Below are 21,466 nucleotides of genomic sequence, written 5' to 3' on the forward strand. Positions count from 1 at the left end.
ACACAAATTTTATATTATACATATATTATACATATATTATAAATGCATATTACTTAGATCATTTTATATATTTTCTAATGTATTGTCGTTTACATCGTTGATTTCGTTTTATTAATTTTTAATATTTTAGTGATCACAGATTGGTCATTTCTTCAAAATTATGCAATTATTCTTAGTTTATAGGAAAATGAAGGATATTTCTAATTTGAATTAGATATTATGTTTATTCTTGTTAAGTATTATACTTAAAGTAAACATTGTAATGTATTGCTTATATGAATTTAAAAAATGTTGGCATTTTTTCAATTGTGGGTGAGAATTAAATTTTTGCAACAATATAATTTACTACATAACAATTAATGCAGAACAATATGGAGACTATGAATCTGTCTAAAAATCTTGATATAGAAGTGTGTTTGAGACCTTGGGTTACGCTTTTACCTTTTTGTAACTCCCGTACTAAGACTTACGAAAGAAAGGGGACCAATGTTGGCTTTGCTGAAATTTTGCAAATATTGAAAGTATCTATAGTCTTTTATCTTGAAAAAGTAATTGAACTACAGCCAAATACTAATATCTTCCTTAGACCAACAAAGATCAATGGAAATATATTTCAGAAGTATTTTGATATGAATTTTCTTGAAGGAAAAGAAATAAGCTCCGAAGAAGGTGCTTTTCTCTTATTGCATGAAATGGATATAAATAGCCAGTTTGATTCATTCCAAATTAAAATAATAGTCGAAGGATGCATTCAGGTAATATGTGTAGGTGATATTTTTCAAAAGAGATCATACTATAATCATATGAGGCTTAATTACTCGAATAGCATCAAAGATATACTTTTCAATGGACCTCATGTAGATAATAAAGAAAAAGTGATTTTTCTGGTGCCCCCGTTTCTCCATCAGCAAAAATCTAGCATGAGTTTCAAACTGCTAAAGCCAAAATGTACTGAAGCTAGTCAAATTAGCAAAAATAGGGACAGAAAGGAATGTACCTACATAAACAGAATAAATTTTGCTGGCAAAAGATTCTTGTCAACCAATTCAGTCAATGTCAATTATGTATTTTTTCAATGTCCAGAAGAGCAAGCTAGAGAGTTAGAAAATGGACCATTGGATAGTATTATAGATATAATCAATCTTTATAACGGAATTATAGAGGGCAAAGGAAACTATGACATTGAAGGCCTGCTCCGAAATACATATTTCGAGAAAGAAAGCACAGAAAATAAGAATTGTAGTACGAGAAAGATTTACGAAGACCCGTCTTCAGAAGAAGAATATGGGATCGATCAGACAAATAATATGTACCTTGGCTACTCTAAGAGTTTTCAACCTAAATTGACAAAGGCATTATTAGATTTAAACAAGTCTATTCCCATGGAAAATATCTCAATGAGAGCATCGGATTTTATAACCATTACACCTTTACCTAACGAAAAATTAATAGGTTCATGGGAGAAATTGAAGATGAAAGATAATTTGAAGCAAAGAATCTATAATACTATTAAGGTTCTGTTGTGTCTATCGAATATTCTCAACTCCAAGAAGAGTTTTGTTGACGAGACTTTTTCAGCACAGGACAAACTCCTCTTGCTACATGGGCCACCCGGGACGGGCAAATCTTCATTAGCTAGAGCTATATTTCAGAAATTTTCAGTAAAATTTATCAACTCTATAAAAGACCCAATTGATCTTCCACCTATATTACTATTGGAATTAGCACCTGATAAGATATATTCTCGCTATTACGGAGAGTCTCCGAAGAAACTATCCATGTTGTTCACCGCTATCGAAACCACTTTAAGGAAAGGAATACACGGAGGATTTATTTTTATGATAATCGATGAAATTGAATCTCTTGCAACTGAAAGATCCACGCTAATAACAAATAACGAAACAACTGACGGCGTACGCATGGTCAATATTCTACTAACCCATTTGGATAAATTAAGACACTACAAGAATTTTTTCATGATAGGAACATCCAACCTCATAGAATCAGTTGACAGCGCATTCAAGGATCGGGCTAGCGCATTATACAAAATCCCATTACCGAACGAAGAAATAATCTACAGCATACTTGAACAACAAATCACCCATTTTCTAGATCTGGGGTTTCTCTACCAAAAGAGCGGACTCGATTCAAAATCAACTACATCGACCACACCTTGCAGCTCATCCTTAACTCAATACTCCTCGAAGTTGTTGAGCCAAATTGCAGCATATTGCTCAGTAAGTATACCTTTTTTGCATCCACGAGAAGTGCACAAAATTAACCAATGACAATTTCCAGAATAAGCAGATTACCGGCCGAAATGTCAGTCGCCTACCAACAACTACTCTAACCCAAATGTTGCAATATATACAAACCAATGACAATTGCCACAATCTTCACATAGCAATAGAAGAGTTTCTAGTTGAGATGGCTAAAGAATTAGCAGGTGAAAATCTATAGAACTAGTATTCGTCTAGTGGTTGAAAAAAATCACGTGAACAAAACTTTGCCCAATGAAAAAGCTGGAAATCCAATTACCAAAACAGCACAAAAGTTAATGGCTTACAACAAAAAATTCAGTTGTAAGGTTATAATATTATATTTGGGATAATAGATTGAGTACAACGTCCAATATCCAATTCATTGCTAGGATGATTCATAACTTAAAGACCCAACAGCGTTCTTTAAGACGTGGGTTGGCTACTATTGCAGATGCAACCAATCCAAATAGAGTTTATGGTGGATTAAAAGATCAAGATCGTATTTTCCAAAATGTTTACAATAAGTACGGACATGACTTGAAATCGGCCCAGAAGATGGGTGACTGGTATAAGACCAAAGAAATTATCTTGAAAGGGGACAAGTGGATTATTGACGAAATGAAAAAATCAGGTTTAAGAGGTAGAGGAGGTGCTGGATTCCCTTCTGGTCTTAAATGGTCGTTCATGAACCCTCCAGGATGGGAAAAGAATCCAGGCCCAAGATACTTAGTTGTCAATGCGGATGAAGGTGAACCAGGTACTTGTAAAGATAGAGAAATTATTAGAAAAGACCCACATAAGTTGGTTGAAGGGTGTTTATTGGCCGGACGTGCTATGAATGCCACTGCTGCTTATATCTATATTAGAGGTGAATTTTACAATGAAGCAGTTATTTTACAACAAGCTATCAATGAAGCATATAAAGAAGGATTAATCGGTAAAAACGCATGTGGATCCGGCTACGACTTCGATGTGTACATTCACCGTGGTATGGGTGCTTATATTTGTGGTGAAGAAACCGCATTGATTGAATCTATTGAAGGTAAGGCCGGTAAGCCAAGATTGAAGCCACCATTCCCAGCAGGTGTTGGTTTATTTGGTAGACCATCAACTGTTACCAACGTTGAGACCGTCGCTGTCGCTCCAACCATCTTGAGAAGAGGTGGTGACTGGTTTGCTTCTTTCGGTCGTAAGAACAACTCTGGTACCAAATTATTCTGTATATCCGGTCACGTCAATGAGCCATGTACTGTTGAAGAAGAGATGTCTATTCCATTAAGAGAATTATTAGAAAAGCACTGTGGTGGTGTCAAAGGTGGTTGGGACAACTTATTGGGTGTCATTCCAGGTGGTTGTTCGGTTCCAGTTATGCCAAAATCTGTTTGTGATGATATCGCTATGGATTATGATGCTTTAAGAGATGTCGGTTCTGGTTTAGGTACCGCAGCCGTCATTGTTATGAACAAAGAAACCGATATGATCAGAGCTATTCAAAGATTCTCTGCCTTCTACAAGCACGAATCTTGTGGTCAATGTACTCCATGTCGTGAAGGTACTACTTGGTTACAAAAGATGATGGACAGATTCGTCAAGGGTCAAGCTACTGAAAAAGAAATCGACATGATTTTCGAATTAACTAAGGAAATTGAAGGTCACACTATCTGTGCTTTAGGTGATGCCGCCGCTTGGCCAATTCAAGGTTTGATTAAGTCTTTTAGACCTCTCATGGTTGACAGAATCAAACAATTCGAACAAGAAAGCCAGGCTTCAGTCAGCTACGGTGGATGGGTTAAAGATGGTAAGGTCAAAGAAGGTAAAGTTATTGACAACCCATTGCCATCTGCTCACCATTAGACTAAAAAGCTTCCCGAAGCAACTAAGAAAGATTTTTTTTGATTATTCATGAGCCATATAGTCTGACTGTCATGAGGTTCACTGCATTTTTTTTTATTACAAATATATACATAATTTCCACTACTATTATTATCATTATATTACTTAAACTGTTATATATTATATATTACTTATTCTAAAGTATTTATAAGTTTATATTCCTAATTCAATATTGATATGAAATTGACGTGTAGCTGATTGCGATGACTCGGCAACGGCGAGCCGGAGTTTGTGTCTACATAAAATTTTCATCGGAGTTGTTTTCAGTTACACGGATCTTATCAATACATACACCAGCATTGGCTGATTGAAAAGTTGACAGTTGGAATATCTCAAGATACTTGAATCATATCAGTCCTTTTTCAGTAACCTATAACAGTGATGAAATTAGCCCGATTATTAATATTATCGTCAGTATTATTAGGGACTACCGTGTCCTTAGATAACGGAGGAAATGAAGGAAGTGCAGTAGGATTGGAAAAGAATAGTGATCTTGAAATCTCCAATCTTGACATGAGCAGTGGAAAGGGTGCAGCAAATATTGGAGTGAAGGAGATTGGGGATGATGATAATAACCCTACGCCAGTAAACGCCAAGAGACCATTAGAGCCAATAGTCCAGACAGATCAAGAGAGCACCGGAGAAGACAACCCGTCTTACAATTCATTTTTGATGTCTATTTCGATGATTATAGTATCAGAGATCGGTGACAAAACATTTTTAATTGCTGCTTTGATGGCAATGAGAAATTCAAGATTTATTGTGTTCTCGGCTGCCTTTTCGTCCTTGGCTGTTATGACTGTGTTGTCTGGTATTGTTGGCCATGCATTACCAGCGTTGATTTCGCAAAGACTCACTCAATTCTTAGCATCCATATTATTCATTGTATTTGGGTTTAAGTTACTTAAAGAAGGTTTGGAGATGTCTAAGGAGCTTGGTGTTGAGGAAGAGTTGGCAGAGGTTGAAGAAGAAATTGCATCAAACAATTTGAATAACGAAATGGAAAACATAGAAGGGGGCTCAACTTACAAATTCACAGCTAAGAGTCAAAATAAAAAGTGGTATATTGAATTTGGTGATCAAATCAAAAATTTGGCCTCATTTGTTTTATCGCCAATTTGGATTCAAGTATTTGTAATGACTTTCTTAGGTGAATGGGGTGATAGATCACAAATTGCTACTATAGCTATGGCAGCCGGTTCTGATTATTGGTATGTTATTTTAGGTGCCATTATCGGTCATGGTATTTGTACGGCTGCTGCCTGTGTTGGTGGAAAATTATTAGCTACAAGAATTTCAATGAGAAACGTTACCTTAGGTGGTGCCATTGCTTTCTTTGTTTTTGCTATCTTATACCTTTACGACGCGCTCTATAACACTGAAGCGTAAGACTTTCATTGTATAATATAATACATTATAGATCCATTACATATATACATGAATAGTTTATACCTACAAGAATGTATATTAGTCATTTAAGTTAAGACTCCTTGACACATAAATTTTAAAACTTTATTTGGATGAAGACCATTCTTACCTCCATCGGTTATCTTTAATTCCTCTTCGTATTTCTGGTTTTCTATCCTTTTATTTTCTTCAGTCTCTTTTCTACCTGCTTCAGTATCCAAGTATTCTAGCTCATCTACCGAGTTAAACCCGTAAAACTGAAATTCTTCTCTCAATTCTTCAATCTTAGTTAAACACCATTGAGCAAATTCATCATCTTTCTGTATGTTGACATATTCATTTTTTCTTTTATTTGCAGCACTTTCTATCCATTCATCAACCTCAGGTAAAGGCTTTTTCCTTAATAATGTTGTTATTAAGCCTTCTTGTTGCGTAGTTGGAAACGATGGTAATGGGTATACATTTGTATTTTTCAACATCTCATCGTTATTATCTAAATCTGACGTTATTGTATGCAACTGAGTTAACAAAACTTGAAACTGATTCTGGAATTGAGCATAATTTGGAAGCTTTACTTTATTGGGGTGTCTATTATGATGATTGATTTGGTCTGATAGTTTACGAAGCGATAAATGAACTTGGTTTAGGCGATTCCGTATAGATTCCAAGGTGTCTATAGGTATCTGGGATGTGTCTATTTCAGGGGCCAGCGTCGTGCTTGCATTAGCATAATGGGCCGAATTCATTGTTGTGTAGTTGGTCTTGAAGTAGTTCTTCAATAGGCTCTTTACAGAAATATGTGGTTAATATGGCTATTACACAAAATCATATTATTTATTGAAAGCTTAATATAGTGAAATACTATTAAAAAGAGCTATACCAGCAATGATAAGGCAGAACTATAGTCTAGCTAATGAACTCAAGAGTAAGGAGAGAAAACAACAAAGCAAAGTCCAACAACGACAAAAGCGTCAGTTTAAAATAGAAAAACTTTCTGCTGCAGACCCAATACGGATTTTCAGACAAATCGAAAGGCTAGAGCTGAATCAGGAGAAGACAGACAGAGATATACTGTATTTAAAGAAGCTAAAAGAAGATTGGGAGTTTATAAAAGAGAATGGCCTTCATAAAGCGAAGGTGGAATCATTTTTAGCACAGAAAGAGCAAGAAGAAAAGACAAAAGCGAAAGCTAATAGCAAACTATGGGGGCTGAAGTCTATATACTTTAATCCTGAATTAAACCCCCTTGGTAAAGTTCCAGGAGACAAATTACTGGAAAAACCTATAATTCAATTACCAAATCATACAAAACCTTTAAAGTCGCATGTATATACCAAGTATTCTAAGGATCCGCTAATTGATAGATTGGAAGTTGTTTTACCCGAAGGAGAGCCACCAAAGTTCTACAAAATGGTTCAGAATACTCAGCGAAATAATGCTACTAGTAACATTTTGTCTTCCTCAAATGACGTTCCAAATGTCACGGATGTTATACTGTCAACTGAAAAAGCTGTGAACATGCTCGTTCCATCTGCCATTCTTAAGAAATCAAAAAAGAAAGAACTTGACCATGACGATAGGGATGATGACTATGACTATGACAATGATTATGCACCAGAAGAAGAAGAATACTTGATAGCAATTGGTAAACTTCCTTCGAAAAGAAGTAGAATCAATTAGCACATTTCAAACTACAAGACAAACTTTATTTATGCATACTTTATTAAGGAGATATTATACATATATACAGAAGGGTAATATTTATAGACAAGGATGTTTGCAATAAACATATCAAGTTATGTACAAGTAATATGTTGATTAATTAGGATAGCAATCTAACGACAATTTCCCAAGTTCCAAACATAATAATAGAATTAGGAACAGTTCTCAATAAATGAGGTGTTAAACCGCCATATATACTTGCAAGACCTTCTTCCTTAATGACTAATTTGAAACATTGTATCAAACCTGTATATTTTGGTTTGCCAGTAGATTCCAATGGAGCTTGTCTTAAACGAGTTCTAACAACCTCATGCGGATATGTTATCAATGAAGCAATAAACTTTGCAGCACCGGCCGCACCAGATCTTGCAGACCACTCATAAATATAATCTCTTGTAGTTTTATTCTCAGCCCTCAATCCATGAGCTTCAATGGATCGTTTATTGATGATAGATTTCATCTCTTCATAGAGAACCCATTGTAATGTAGATTCAACGCCACCTAAATAGGATGCGCTTAAACCTTTATAAAGACCTTTGATTCCCTCATGTCTCACCACATTCTTGAAGCAATCCCAAGAATTTTTGTAGTGCTTCCCTTTAGATTTGTCCAATTGCAATCTTGTCTTGATTAACCAAATAGGGTTTGTGGCAGTGGACGTTACAAACCCTGCATTGATACCCGAGACTAGGTGAATCCATGTTTCTTCTTGACCGTTGTTGAAATTAGAAGAAATGAAATCCTTAGTGGCACCGTACGTGAAGAAATTAATAGATCTGGCAGGAATTACACCTACCAAATTTGGCCCTAACCCTTTGAATAATGCCCTGGTACCTTCATTGACATACAAATCTCGAATAACAGTACCAGTTTCCTTGAAATGTTGAGCTGCTTTAATGACTGGGTTTGATGATTTCGGAGTTTTATTATATATTGAGTGATAGACATCAGATTGTAACCTTGTTTTAACAACATCTAATGGACAGGTGGCCACTGCACCAACCATACCACCTATACCCCCAGCAACAAAATGGACCCATGGTTTAGTTTGTGATTTTGGTTCATTTTGTCCTTTAGTGTATTCGAGTCCTTCTGGGTTTCTTATAGTAGAGGACTTCTCATCGGAAGCAAGATATGGAAATGATGATTTTGCATCTTCCTCTAAATTATGTATCTTTTCATTTCTGGAACTTCCCATATTTAAACTTTAAAATACCTTCACGGTTCTAGTATTCCAATGTTCTTTTATTGTGGATAGTGTTTTGGTTTATATCCCATCCATAGAGATAATTTTCAGTTAAAATAGAAATATCAAAAAAAAAAAAAAATCCTCAAAATGACTGTGCGGCGTAATGATATTCTTCTTCGCAGGTAACAAACTATGGAAAGTATTACTTCTAATATATTTTATCCTATATAAATACTATGGTACAAAATAAACAGATCGTTTATTATTTAAGTGTTTTAATAAAGTTGTCAAGATTATATTCATCTTCATATTGAGATTCGTCCCATAAGTCAGCTAATTCTCCGACAGCTCCTGCTGCTTTACCAGTAAGACCACCAGCAACATCCTCTGGAACATTACCTTCCTTCTTTTCTGCGTTGTTTTCACCATTTTCTACCAATTTTGCAGCATTTTCGTCAACGTCAAATAGATCTAATAATTGATTAGTATCCATCGATGCCAAACCAGAATTTTGTTGGTTAACGATTGTAGAAGCAATATTCATTTTGAATTTTTGCAAACCCATAATCTTTTCTTCTAACGTATTCTTGGTAATCAATCTGTACACGTTAACAACCTTCTTTTGGCCTAGTCTGTGGGCTCTATCCATGGCTTGTAAATCATTCATTGGGTTCCAATCATGTTCAACGAAAATCACAGTATCTGCACCTGTTAAATTAAGTCCTAAACCACCAACTTTAGTCGTCAAAAGTAAAACGTCAATAGATGGATCTTCGTTGAATTTTCGAACGATTGACTGCCTATCTCTTGGATCCGTACTACCATCAAGTCTAGTGTAGGTAACTGAAGGCAAATATTTCTTTAAAAGTTCATTCTCAACTATATCCAACATGTCCTTCAACTGACAGAAAATTAACGCTCTATGCTCTGAGATAACACCTTCAGATGAGATCATTTGTTGTTGTTTTTGCTTTTGCTTATAATTTGCAGACAAATAATCACTGTCGTTAGCACCAATACCACATTCCAACAATAAATTTTTCAAAGACATCAATTTTGGTGAATGCTCAATGCTTCTGATGTCAGATTTATGGGACTGTAAGTATGTGCTGACTTCAGCAAATTTAGGGTGATCTGGGGAAAGAACTAAAGCAGGATGATTACACAACTTTCTCATGTATTGCAAAGCTTGGAAAACATGGGTTTTACCTTCTTTTGCTTCCTCACCTTCATTCTTAACTTCATCTACAACGGTAGACTTTTGCTTTTTAGCAAAATCTTTATATAGTTGCTTTTGTAAATCACTCAATTCACAATAGTAATCTTGAATAATTTTTGGTGGCAAATCAGAAAGCACATCCTCCTTAAGACGACGTAACATGAAAGGCAATACCTGCTTGTGTAATGACTCCAATGCCAAAGCACCGGCTTCTTGTTCCTTGGAAGATGTTTTACTGCTTCTACTAGTTGCAATCGGCTTAGCAAATTTTTCATGAAATACTTTTTCAGTTCCTAAAAATCCAGGCATCAAGAAATCGAATAATGACCATAATTCTAATACATTGTTTTGAATTGGTGTACCAGAAAGTATAAGTCTGTGTTCACCTCTAATTCTTTTAACAGACCTAGTTAACTTAGAAGCCGCATTCTTAATAATATGACCCTCATCTAAGACACAATAATTGAACTCATGGTTAGCCAAAAACTCAACATCATTACGACAAACATCGTAGGAGGTAACAACAATATCCGCATCAGGTATTTGTGATCTTATAGATGTTCTAACTGACGGTGCTCCAGCATATACGATTACTTTCAAAAATGGAGCGTATTGGTTATACTCTTGCTCCCAGTGTCCTGTCAATGAAGGAGGACAAATAATAATGGAAGGAAGACGTCTGAACTCAACAGATTGAGTTTTCTTAAAACTTTCTGCTCTCATGTAATGATCTGAAGCAACTATACAAATCGTTTGCAAAGTTTTACCAAGACCCATATCATCACACAAAATTCCGTGCAAATGATATTTGTTCAAAAATGCTAACCAATTTACACCTTCTTGTTGATACTTCCTCAATGTTGCTTTAATACTCACGGGCAAATCGAATGGTTTGACCTTAGTAGGGTCCATCATTTGTTGAATAAAGTCTCTTTCTCTATCCCTACCTTCTAATAATTCTTGAGGCATATCAGCAGGGTCAGGGATACCAGCTTCTAAAGGAACCAATTTAATAATGGAAGCAAAAGTGGTAGTAGCTAAGATACGAACATCTTGATCAGAATCACTCATTCTTCCTAATACTGGCACGATCAAGAACACGATATACGGCAATATATCAGACCCCATAGTGCTTGAGAGATGATAAATACTTTCAATTGCCCCTTGCCTTTCTTTAACTTCCCCAGCATTATTTAACATGGGTAAAATTGACTTAACTAAAAACGTAAACGCCTTTGTCGGACAAATTGAAGATATGGTTGCAAAACACTTAGCTGTCGAATAACGGAAAACTGAAAAATCAGAGCTTAAACCTGGTATTAACAACGGCAACCTATCAATAATGTCTGGATATAACGAGCTATCTAATTTAGGAAGTAACGCACGCAATACCCCTAAAGCATCAATAATACTTTGTCCCTTTAATTCATCTTCTATTACTTCATTTGTTGAAGAAATCTTCAATAAATTCAAAGGCTCGAGCATTAGTTCTTTTAATTTTGATACTTCTTCAAATAATTTCGATTTATAAATCTTAAGTAATGCTTCTAATGTCATAAGAGCTCCATTACGCTTTATTCTAGCTTCATGTATGGCACGTTCATGAGCTGCAATATCAGCAGGATCGGTTTTAGCTTCTTCTTTCCTTAAAGACAAAATATTATCCTTAAACTTAATATTGTGATAAAACTCAGGAACTTCAGAAGTATCCACACATAGAAAGGCACATAAATTTTTAACAATTTTGTCAGCAGCTCCCTTTTTACCAGCTGTATTCAACTCCTTGATTAGATGTGCTACGGCAATTGCAGATCTTTGTTGCAAGATTTCAGACTCTTCTTGTTTAACGCTATCCATAAGTGACCTGATGATTGGATTTAACTTCTTTGGAATACCATTCAACGCAAGTACAGCTGCAGCATAAACAGAGAGTATTCCTGTCGTTCTATGAGTACGTGCAATATTGGCTTCATCTATAGCAACAGTGATGCGGTGCTTAGCATCTTCAAGGGTTTGATTGGCACTCATTCTGTATGTTGGAGATAAATGCTTCATTAATTTCTGGAAAGTTTCATTAACAATCTTTTCAGCAAATTCAAGCCCAAAAGCTCCAGGACCAGCCTCATTCTCACCTTGAACTACTACTGGCAATTGTGGGATCTTTGTTGGTGACACTTTAGCACTTGTAATAAATGCATCAAACATTTGTAAGCAGGATGTTCTCACAGACTTTAACGTAGGAACCAATTCACGATAGTATGGTAATGTGGAGTTATCAGGATTGGACAATACATTCATGAGTGGATCTTGGAATAATGCTATGGCTGTTTCTGAGGGTGGTTTGTCCCTAGACTTCAAAGAATTTGCATACTCTTGTATAACTAGAGCACTAAATAAGCGCGGAGTAGCATGTGGCGAGTTTAAATAATGCAACAATAATTGGAAAATATTTTGTAATGTTTCCTCATTAGTAATATATGATAAAGAATTACCATACGCAGTTGCAGCCTCACTTCTAGTTCTTATGAAAGTATCAATGCCAACTAACATAACATCACCTTTGAATATCGGAGCATCTATGTTAACTTTCAAATCATCTAGGAATGGAAAGTCAGATTTTACCTTTGGTTCGTTAGGTGATTTTCTCTTTCTACCACGCTTTTCGATGCCATTAGGTTCTAATGGATCAAGGCTTGCATCATCTTCAATAGGAGTTGATACTGCTGAGCCATCCTCAATCGAGCCAAGAATATGTCCAGAAGGTCTCATTATCAAATTTGTATTCATATGATAGTTGTGTCTTGCAATTCCAATTGGGGTCATGAGCAATGTGAGCAATGGTTGAAAATGAGCACCAAATATAGTCTCCATGGATTCTAATTCATCGTTTTGATGAATTTCCTTTAGCAATTTGTTATAAACTAATACAGAAAGCTCCAAAACACTCCTGTTTTGCTCGACTAATAAATTCTGGAAAATTAGCCTCAAGGCCTTCGAATTAATCCATTTTTTAGTCACATTGCTGTCAATCGATAAAAACTCAAGAATCGTTCTTAATACTGCTTTTCTGACATTTGTGATCGAATGTCTGAAGAAAGGAAACAATCTTGGAACCAAATATTCGAATGAGTTTGCATTGCTTTCTATAGCATCCTTTTGCATGATTGCGATAACTTCTTTGTGAGTACATAACTTCGCCAATAAATCCATCACAGATCCAATTGATGCAGACAAATCGTCTCTCAAGTTCGTCAAACAGTCCCATATAACACTTAATAAAGTATGAATTAGTTCCTGTTTCGTTTTAACAAATTCTGATGCAATTGGTGTTAATGTCAAGGCTGCAACTGACTGAACATCGTCATCACTTTCTTTTAACCCATGCAATACCATATTTACTACTGTATCCAAGGATTCGGGTCTCGACAACAAGACATCAGTTCTAACACTAACAAAGTATCTCAAACCTAACATCCCTCCATGCTTAGCTTCCCAACATTTAGGTACTCCTAAATCATTGGTATGTTCTTGTAGCACTAATTTGTTTAAACTATCAAAAGTTCGAAGTACAACATGATCATCTAAATGAATTAATAATGCTGCTAAGGTTTGCGCACTCGATTCTCTGACCGGTGCTACGACTGTATCAGAAACATAATCACCAAATCTATCAAGAGCAAATAATGTACATAATCTTACGGCCAAATCTTCCAAGGTAGCAGAATTGTTGCGATCATTCTCTTCCCTTGATTTATTCATGACTCTACCAGCACCCTTCCCATGTTTCCTAATTAACTCACGTAAACCCAATGCAGACCCGTGTCTTATCTCCCATTTTTCGTTGAATAAATCGGCTACCAATAATTCATAGACTCCCTGAAATTGCCATACTAATCCGGCCACTTTAGCATGTTGAGATAACAAAGGAGACAACTCCGGAGCTTTTGTTTCAAATACCAATTTCTCACCACCCTGCTGGGATGTGATGTCGTATTGTGCGGGGTCTTCTTTGATTTCGTTAGTACCTTCACCATTTTCTACTAACTTTCTTGAGATTGAACTTTGAGAAATATCCACAGGCTTTACTCTCACAGCACTTGATTTTGCGTTTACCTTTGCTCTTCTCTTTTGCATAGCCTTCAATCTCGCATTAGACGCAGTTCTTGAAGCATCTGGGCGGGGTGAGTTTGAATCTGAGTTATCATTTGAGACTGTTACGGCTTCGACATGTTCAGGCTTCACTTCAGGCTCAGGTTTCACTTTGACTTCTTCAACAGGCGTAATATTACTTTTTTGTTTCTTCAACTTACCAATGAACGAGCAATCATCTCCCAAATGAGGCCCTGTCCCATTAGAAGGCTCGAATTCATCGGTTCCACATGCTAATAATTTCATATTGCTCTTTAATATTTCGTGGAGGTTCCACGAATTGAAATCAACCAAATTTGATAAATTATCATCGATTTTTTTCAATTCTTCATCCTGCTCCAACTTTATGCGGCTGGCTTCATCCAACTCTTCGATTTTAACAATTGTTTCCTCCTTTTCTTCGAATTCATGTTCCTTTTTAATCGTATCAGAGCTGTTTGGGTCCCAGAGTTCTGAATGATTAACAATACCCCCAAAAGCTCTTGCTGCCGTAACTCTTGTTTCCCATTTAGTCGATTTTAGGTAGGGGTAAACTCTTCCAAGCAAATTGATCGTCTCTTCCGGGTGTCCTTTAGCTAAGTCCGATAGCTGATCCGCTGCAGTATTTCGAATAAACGGCGTAGAACCCGTCTCCAATAACACCACTAATCTATCTAACCGAGACATATTTGTTTATTGATTGGTTGTCCCCTTTTTTATTCAATATTTCTTTGCCTCTATTTGCTTCTATTTCATAGACAATGATCTGGTAATATACCTATTAATTATCGAAAAAGAAGGGTCAAAAAAACTATTTCCAATAATTCAATGAATAATCACTTGTAATCACTTAGAAAATCAATTCCTTTCGAAGGCTACGATGTTTATATTTAAATATTTTAAATTTTTTGCAAATCTGTTAGTACATTTTTAACAATCGCTTGGAGCGATATCGTGTTGTATTTATATCATTGCAGCTTAAACCAATTTTTTTTAAAATTGGGATTTTGTGTAACGGGAATATTTTGTTATATGTCAATAGGTAATGTATTCTAACAATACATTTCCATAATATAACAATCCTCTCTAAATTACATATGACGCTTGGTTTATCTGTATGTTGATCATACATGATCTGATATATTTTTCTGTTTAGATGTAACAAGAAGACGATCGAATTACAGCTTTATTTACATTAATAGCAAGGGACCTGTGAACACGCGTATATTACAAAGGTCATGGCAACCTGATCGTCAGAAGGAAGGTCGGTAGGAGTGCTATACGCTAAGAGTATAAATAATAAAGGCATCGTGTATTATTAATGATCATTGGCTAGTATTATAGAGGGACAGCAGGTGTCAGGAACGAGAACCGGGTAACATAACACGAGATGCTCCGGGTAACGTAACAAGCCCTTCAAGCAAGCTGTCCATTATATATACTAGTGTTGTAAGAGATGGATGGATATAAGATCTATGTAAACTTCTTCTCTCTCTTAGTCTTGACCTCTGTTTTCAATTGATCGATTTCGTCTTTTGTTGCGTTGTATCTGATGTTAGTGTCTTGGTTCATAGGATTTTCTGGAGACTTTTGGAATTCCTTGAAGATCAAGTTCTTCATCTGTTGTAATCTTAAACCTGGCTCCTCTTTTCTCATCTCTGGAAGTCTTCTTTCTTCGAAGGCAGCGTATGCAGCCTTGACTCTTCTTTCTGGGTGCTTATCGATATCCTTACTTTGAACACCACCATCTCTACCAGTCAATGCCAACGCAGATAAAGCATCATCAATACCACTGGCACTCAATTCTGGAGTGTCTTTGTTGTCATTCAAGAAATCATCGATTTTACCTGTTCTTCTTGACGCAACCTTAGCAGCACCTCTTTGCTTAGCAGAAAGTGGTTTGGCAGGTAATGATGCCTCTTCCGCTTTTAATAAGGCTTCTCTTTCTGCTTTCTTACGAGCTGCTTCTTCCTTTTTAAATTTGTCGTCTTCCTTTTTCTTATTTGCCTTTTTGGAACCTTGGTCCCATTCAGCAGCTTCTTGAGATTCTAATAAAGCTTCTTGCGCTTGCTTCTTTTTGTTGGCATTTTCGGCCTTTTTAGCATTTCCTGCGGCTTTCTTAGTGTTTTCGCCTCCCTTCTTAGCCATTGTTAATTATATTTGTATTTCAAAGGAATATCTTTAACGGTAGGACCAGAAATATTCAGGCTAGCTTCGTCGAATTTTGATCCGATTAGCGGAATAAAACTCACGTGAGTTGTCCTTTGATTGCAAAAAAAATTTACCATTACAGTGGTGAAGGTTAAGATAATTGTATAATATAATTTCAAAATATTTTTAAGTAAATAAATAAGAACTAAATACTTTACTTTTCACTATTTGTATAATTTTCAAATAACCAATATATTCATTATATTGGTCATGACCCTAAGAATTTGACATTGAAACTACCAAATATATTTCAAATGACAAATAATATGCTAGTTTTTAGTCAGGGAAATCATGAATTGTTTAACCCGACTTTTGCTTCTTTGAGACTGGTTCTTCAGTAACGTCCTTGTCACCTTCAGCCTGTGCTTTTAATAAAGGAGTTGACAAGTCCGCATGGTAATCCTTGATGATAGAATCGACATCATCAATGTTCAATTGTCTAACATCACCCATTATCTTAATCTTAGCAGTGACTTCTTTACATTGTTCGTCAGACAAGTGCAAGTTCAATTGATCAACTCTTGATTTGATAGCATTCCAACCGGTCAATCTGTTAGCGAAATGGATATATCTAGTTAAACCGAAATCAGATGGGTTTAAAATTTCGTATGTAGATGGGTTGGCTAAAATGGCCTTAGCATGGATACCGGCCTTGTGAGTGAAAGCACAGAAACCAGTGATTGGGTTGTTGAAAGGAACATTGACTTGAACAGCATCAGCAACCAAGTTTTCTAAGTCTCTTAATTTGTGTAATTTGTACTTGGATAAGACGTAGTCTCTGTCAGCAGTGATCATTCTTGCCATTAAAGCACCTAATGGAGTAATACCATTTCTTTCACCAATACCTAAGACAGAAACATCAATCAATTTAGCACCAGCTTCTAAAGCAGTATAAGCGTTGGCAATAGCACAACCAGTATCGTTGTGGAAGTGACATTCAATATCACATGAGACAACAGATTTCAAGGTCTTGACTAATTCGTAAACTTGTCTTGGGTTAGCACAACCAACGGTATCAGCAATACCAACTCTGTTAACACCAATTTTATCAACAGTTCTATAAATGTTTAATAAATCAACAATATCGGATCTGAAAGAATCTTCTGATGAGAATCTGATTTCAATACCTTTAGATTTGACGAATTCAATCACTTCAATAGCAGATTGAGCGATGTAGTTCATGTCTTTACCGTGGGAGTATTGTCTCAAGAATTGAGAAGTACCAATAACAACATCAACACCGTCAACACCAGTCTCAACGGCAACTCTAGCATCGTCCATATGACATCTAATATGGGTCAAAATTTTGGCTTTTAAACCTAATTTACAAATGGCTTCACAATCACTTCTACTTTGTTCAGAAGCAACTGGGGAAGTCAATTCAATGTAATCAACACCAAAATCATCTAATGCCTTAGCAATTTCGATTTTCTTTTCGGTACTAAAAAAAGCATTGGCGAATTGTTCACCTTCTCTTAAAGTAGATTCGATAACTTCGAATTTATTGACATTCGATAAGAAGTCTGATGGGTTTGGACCATATGGATTTGATTGAACGGACATTATAATTTAATATTACAATTTTATTTAAGTTTTATTTCTGATTAAACAAAAGAATATATAGTTAAGTACTTTTATCTTAGTAATATATTGCTGAAAAATTTTTATGACTAAACAAAAAGAATAAAAAAAAAGTGAGTAAGATTTTATCGGAGTATATGAGTCAGAATTACATATGCCGAAGCTTCCCTAAACAATTTTTCAAAACTCTTACTTAAATTACCGTCAATATATGACTTATATATTTCTACTGATATATCATACGTATTTTACATGTTTTAGGTGCTGTTGTAGTAGCTAGATCTCTATCTTTTCTAATCAGTATAATTTGGACCCCAGACGGTGAGTCATAATCCAAATTGCTAAATTTACTGCGCTTCGATTCATGCGAAAGAAAAAAGCAAGTATAATTTAACTAAAAGAATATATTCTTGACTATATAATTACAAATTTAAAATACACAGTAAACAACAAAGCATAAATACTAAATAGGATTTGTGACCATCTTTACGAAGCGAAATATTTCCAGTTTTAATTTGAGTAAGTCAATATTTTTGACAACCAATTTACCATTCATTCTAGTTACTATAGTCTTCACAATAGTATTAAGTTCACTATTGGACATGCCACTTATGGCTGACCAATTCTTCGTAATGTTTTCTCTAGACAAGGCTAACTTGAAGCAACCAACAATTAATTTCTTCAAGCAGAAATCCATTTCATTGTAGTTTGCAAAATTGTTGGACTGGTTCAAGTACCTCAATAAGTAAATGATATCCATATATCTGAATAAGTAGATTATGCCTTTCATAAATAAAGGCAACGATAATTGCAATCTATTAGTCAAAATAAGTAAAAACCTGTCTAATGGAAGCTCCGAGGAGCTTGGAACTGATGGGGACTGAGGTGGAAACGAATTGGTGATTTTGGTAGCAATATACTTCACAACGATAGTCATCAATTGATTCCTTTCATTTCTGAATTGTTCTTTGGTCAACTCTTGTTTTTGGTTGTTTACTTCTGGTACTTGGACCAGCTTCTTCATGTCTCGTTTAACTTGTTCGGCCGCAATGGAAGCTTTCACGCTCGCATCGCTTTCGTGGCCATCCACAGACTGAGTGTTACAATCTTCTCCGTCCGATACATCTTCGCTATCGGAAACAAGTAAAGGAACATCTTCAACATCATCATTATTTATCAACTTTTGTGTGGCCGATGTATTTTCAACATACTGGTTAACTTTTAAAATACTGTCCATCGGATATGGCTTCAAAATGGTATTTGTAGGAATGGTAGACTTAGATGAGTAATCATTATCAACAATGGTAACCATTTTTAAGCTTTTGCACTTTAATCAATCGTAGAACTTCTGGTTTCCAGTAGACCAAAAAAAGTACCGTTCAATGGATTTCAAGTAATTTAGGCAATATATCAAACAAATAAAAACCTTGTTGCTTTATCAATTTAATCCGTGTAAAGCAACCCAAAATATAATATATCAAACTGTACAAAAAGGTAAATGTATAACTAATCAACAATTACACATTAAAAAAACATCTTGGAAACTCTGATAATATACTGTGGAACTAAAACTTAAAATAATCAATTATAAATGTGAATTATGGAATTTTTTATCAGAATCTAATCAGTTGATGATCAAAACTTATCTGAAGTAATGTTGAAATATTGAATTACCAGTTTGATAGATATTCTAAACACCCTTTTATATTATATAGTGGCAATAGAAAAGAAATAAAATATCTGAGTTTATTTAGTGCATCCCGAGAAATAGAGGTTGACTCATTCTGAAATTTTTTTGAGGAGCCGAACACCGGCAGTGAGGTTTCTCACGTTTGTAAGGCATTTTTAATTTTCCAATACAGGGCTATACACTAATAGCTATAAGAGAAGCCTGGAATTCCAGAGGATATACCGCTTGGGACAACCTTGGTATAATGCCGGGAATGTAGTTTATTAAAGGTATAATGTAGTGTTAAGTAGTTAAACTGTCTGATAATATGGTGTGTCCTGCACACTATCCGATCCCAGATTTATTTGGTGTCAAATCAGGACCTAATGATTACAATAGTAAGTAGTTGAATTGAGCCGATTTTACTGTAAACTTTTGGTTTTTGGGGTAGTTTTGTTGTTAAAAGCATCTTCATCGACTCTTGTGTATCTATCAAGAAACTATTACGAGACACGCCGGTAGGTTATTTTATCCATGAGTGAATCCGACAACAACAAATTGACGCCGACTATTATTAAAGATATGCGGGTACCTACTCCTAGTACAGCTAGTAGAACATACAAGGATGCAATTAATGCATTGAATACGTTACAATCGAATTTTGCGTCTATAGAAGCCATCAAAAAGTTGGGGCCAGATGTAAATAAAAATGAGATGTCCCTTAGAGAGGTTTATGAGTATACCAGAAGGTTAGGGTACCAACCGAAGGATTTCAATCGAATGAATCTCATTCATGTTACTGGAACCAAGGGCAAGGGTTCTACTTGTGCCTTCACAGAATCAATTTTGAACCAGTATAAATCGAGTAATGCAGGGCCAATCAATAAAATTGGATTATTCACCTCACCTCATTTGAAAACTGTCAGAGAAAGAATTAGAATCAACGGCAGTCCAATTAATGAATTAAAGTTTACAAAGTATTTTTTCGAAGTGTGGGACAAGTTGTCTACCACTGAATCGTCGGTAACTGAATTTCCAACCTTGCAACCTAGTAATGTTGTTAAACCTATGTATTTCAAATACTTGACAATCTTATCATTCCATGTATTCATGTCAGAAGGAGTTGATTCTGCTATTTATGAAGTTGGTGTGGGTGGTCAATATGATTCCACAAATATAATTGATGCACCAACTGTAGTAGGAATTTCAAGTTTGGGTATCGATCATACATTTATGTTGGGTACCACAATTGACTCGATCACTTGGAACAAAACTGGTATATTCAAGAAAGGCTGTCCTGCAGTAGTAAGTGATCAATTAGAGTACCCAGAGTCTTTGGAAGTTATCAAAAAGAGAGCGACAGAATTGGGTGTATCAAGATTAGAAATTGTGGACTCCAATTACTTGCCATCCAACGTCAAATTAGGCTTAGCTGGTGATTTTCAAAGACTGAATGCTGCATTGGCCATTAAGTTGGCAGCTACTCATTTGCAGAAGTTGGGCGTGCCACCGAGTGAATTACCTGACTTCGATAACAGTAATACCTTGCCCGATAAGTTTTTAAACGGGTTGTCTGAAACACAATGGAGCGGCCGTTGTCAATTGATTGAAAGAGAAGGCATCAATTGGTATATTGATGGTGCCCATACTCTTGAATCCATTAATGTTGCATCAAATTGGTTCAAATCTACTGTGAATACTAACCATCAACCTAATAAAGGTTTAAAGATCCTTTTATTTAATCAACAGAACCGGGAAAATGCAAATGATTTATTGAAAAAGTTATATGAAAATATAAGTTCTACCGAATTCAAATTTGATCATGTTATATTTACGACTAACATCACATGGTCCGATGGTAACTATAATAGCGATTTGGTTTCTTTAAATAGTTCTAAGGAACAAGTAGATAAGTTGATTATTCAAAAGGAATTGGCAGAAGTTTGGAGTAAGTTGGATCAAAAGAATGGTTATAACTCTCGGAAGCATATCTTTCACGATATTGAAACAGGTGTTAACTTTATCAAGAGTTTAACTAATGATTCACCTATTATCGATGTATTTGTATGTGGTTCCTTGCATTTAGTGGGTGGATTTTTAGTAGTACTTGACAATGAAAGAGACTAAAGACCATCCATCGCTTGTTTCAGTATGTTTCGCTTAATATATTAATTAATTTATATTTA

General features: G+C 35.5%; 11 protein-coding genes across 11 annotated transcripts; 5 read left to right on the forward strand and 6 right to left on the reverse strand.

Annotated features, from left to right (window-relative positions):
* Positions 1-371: 371 nt before the first annotated feature.
* Positions 372-2,288, forward strand: AC631_02088 (uncharacterized protein; the record flags this gene model as incomplete). Its single annotated transcript, XM_015610918.1, has 1 exon — positions 372-2,288. The coding sequence occupies one exon, from the start codon at positions 372-374 to the stop codon at positions 2,286-2,288; it is 1,917 nt and encodes a 638-aa protein (XP_015468282.1).
* Positions 2,289-2,651: 363 nt separating this feature from the next.
* Positions 2,652-4,115, forward strand: NDH51 (Ndh51p; the record flags this gene model as incomplete). Its single annotated transcript, XM_015610919.1, has 1 exon — positions 2,652-4,115. The coding sequence occupies one exon, from the start codon at positions 2,652-2,654 to the stop codon at positions 4,113-4,115; it is 1,464 nt and encodes a 487-aa protein (XP_015468283.1).
* A 420-nt stretch (positions 4,116-4,535) lies between these two features.
* Positions 4,536-5,543, forward strand: GDT1 (putative ribosome biosynthesis protein; the record flags this gene model as incomplete). The annotated part of the gene is made up of 1 exon (XM_015610920.1): positions 4,536-5,543. The coding sequence occupies one exon, from the start codon at positions 4,536-4,538 to the stop codon at positions 5,541-5,543; it is 1,008 nt and encodes a 335-aa protein (XP_015468284.1).
* Positions 5,544-5,629: 86 nt separating this feature from the next.
* On the reverse strand, positions 5,630-6,307 carry MED8 (Med8p; the record flags this gene model as incomplete). The annotated part of the gene is made up of 1 exon (XM_015610921.1): positions 5,630-6,307. The coding sequence occupies one exon, from the start codon at positions 6,305-6,307 to the stop codon at positions 5,630-5,632; it is 678 nt and encodes a 225-aa protein (XP_015468285.1).
* Positions 6,308-6,446: 139 nt separating this feature from the next.
* Positions 6,447-7,241, forward strand: AC631_02092 (uncharacterized protein; the record flags this gene model as incomplete). Its single annotated transcript, XM_015610922.1, has 1 exon — positions 6,447-7,241. One exon carries the CDS (start codon positions 6,447-6,449, stop codon positions 7,239-7,241), a length of 795 nt encoding a protein of 264 aa, XP_015468286.1.
* Positions 7,242-7,383: 142 nt separating this feature from the next.
* On the reverse strand, positions 7,384-8,481 carry RIM2 (Rim2p; the record flags this gene model as incomplete). The annotated part of the gene is made up of 1 exon (XM_015610923.1): positions 7,384-8,481. The coding sequence occupies one exon, from the start codon at positions 8,479-8,481 to the stop codon at positions 7,384-7,386; it is 1,098 nt and encodes a 365-aa protein (XP_015468287.1).
* Positions 8,482-8,734: 253 nt separating this feature from the next.
* Positions 8,735-14,506, reverse strand: AC631_02094 (DNA-binding ATPase; the record flags this gene model as incomplete). The annotated part of the gene is made up of 1 exon (XM_015610924.1): positions 8,735-14,506. One exon carries the CDS (start codon positions 14,504-14,506, stop codon positions 8,735-8,737), a length of 5,772 nt encoding a protein of 1,923 aa, XP_015468288.1.
* Positions 14,507-15,292: 786 nt separating this feature from the next.
* AC631_02095 (uncharacterized protein) lies at positions 15,293-15,967 on the reverse strand (the record flags this gene model as incomplete). Its single annotated transcript, XM_015610925.1, has 1 exon — positions 15,293-15,967. One exon carries the CDS (start codon positions 15,965-15,967, stop codon positions 15,293-15,295), a length of 675 nt encoding a protein of 224 aa, XP_015468289.1.
* Positions 15,968-16,330: 363 nt separating this feature from the next.
* LYS22 (Lys22p) lies at positions 16,331-17,593 on the reverse strand (the record flags this gene model as incomplete). The annotated part of the gene is made up of 1 exon (XM_015610926.1): positions 16,331-17,593. One exon carries the CDS (start codon positions 17,591-17,593, stop codon positions 16,331-16,333), a length of 1,263 nt encoding a protein of 420 aa, XP_015468290.1.
* Positions 17,594-18,074: 481 nt separating this feature from the next.
* On the reverse strand, positions 18,075-18,923 carry AC631_02097 (uncharacterized protein; the record flags this gene model as incomplete). Its single annotated transcript, XM_015610927.1, has 1 exon — positions 18,075-18,923. One exon carries the CDS (start codon positions 18,921-18,923, stop codon positions 18,075-18,077), a length of 849 nt encoding a protein of 282 aa, XP_015468291.1.
* An 891-nt stretch (positions 18,924-19,814) lies between these two features.
* AC631_02098 (tetrahydrofolate synthase) lies at positions 19,815-21,407 on the forward strand (the record flags this gene model as incomplete). Its single annotated transcript, XM_015610928.1, has 1 exon — positions 19,815-21,407. One exon carries the CDS (start codon positions 19,815-19,817, stop codon positions 21,405-21,407), a length of 1,593 nt encoding a protein of 530 aa, XP_015468292.1.
* Positions 21,408-21,466: the final 59 nt, after the last annotated feature.

This window comes from Debaryomyces fabryi, assembly GCF_001447935.2.
Source record: "Debaryomyces fabryi strain CBS 789 chromosome Unknown contig00033, whole genome shotgun sequence".
Classification (NCBI taxonomy): domain Eukaryota; kingdom Fungi; phylum Ascomycota; class Pichiomycetes; order Serinales; family Debaryomycetaceae; genus Debaryomyces; species Debaryomyces fabryi.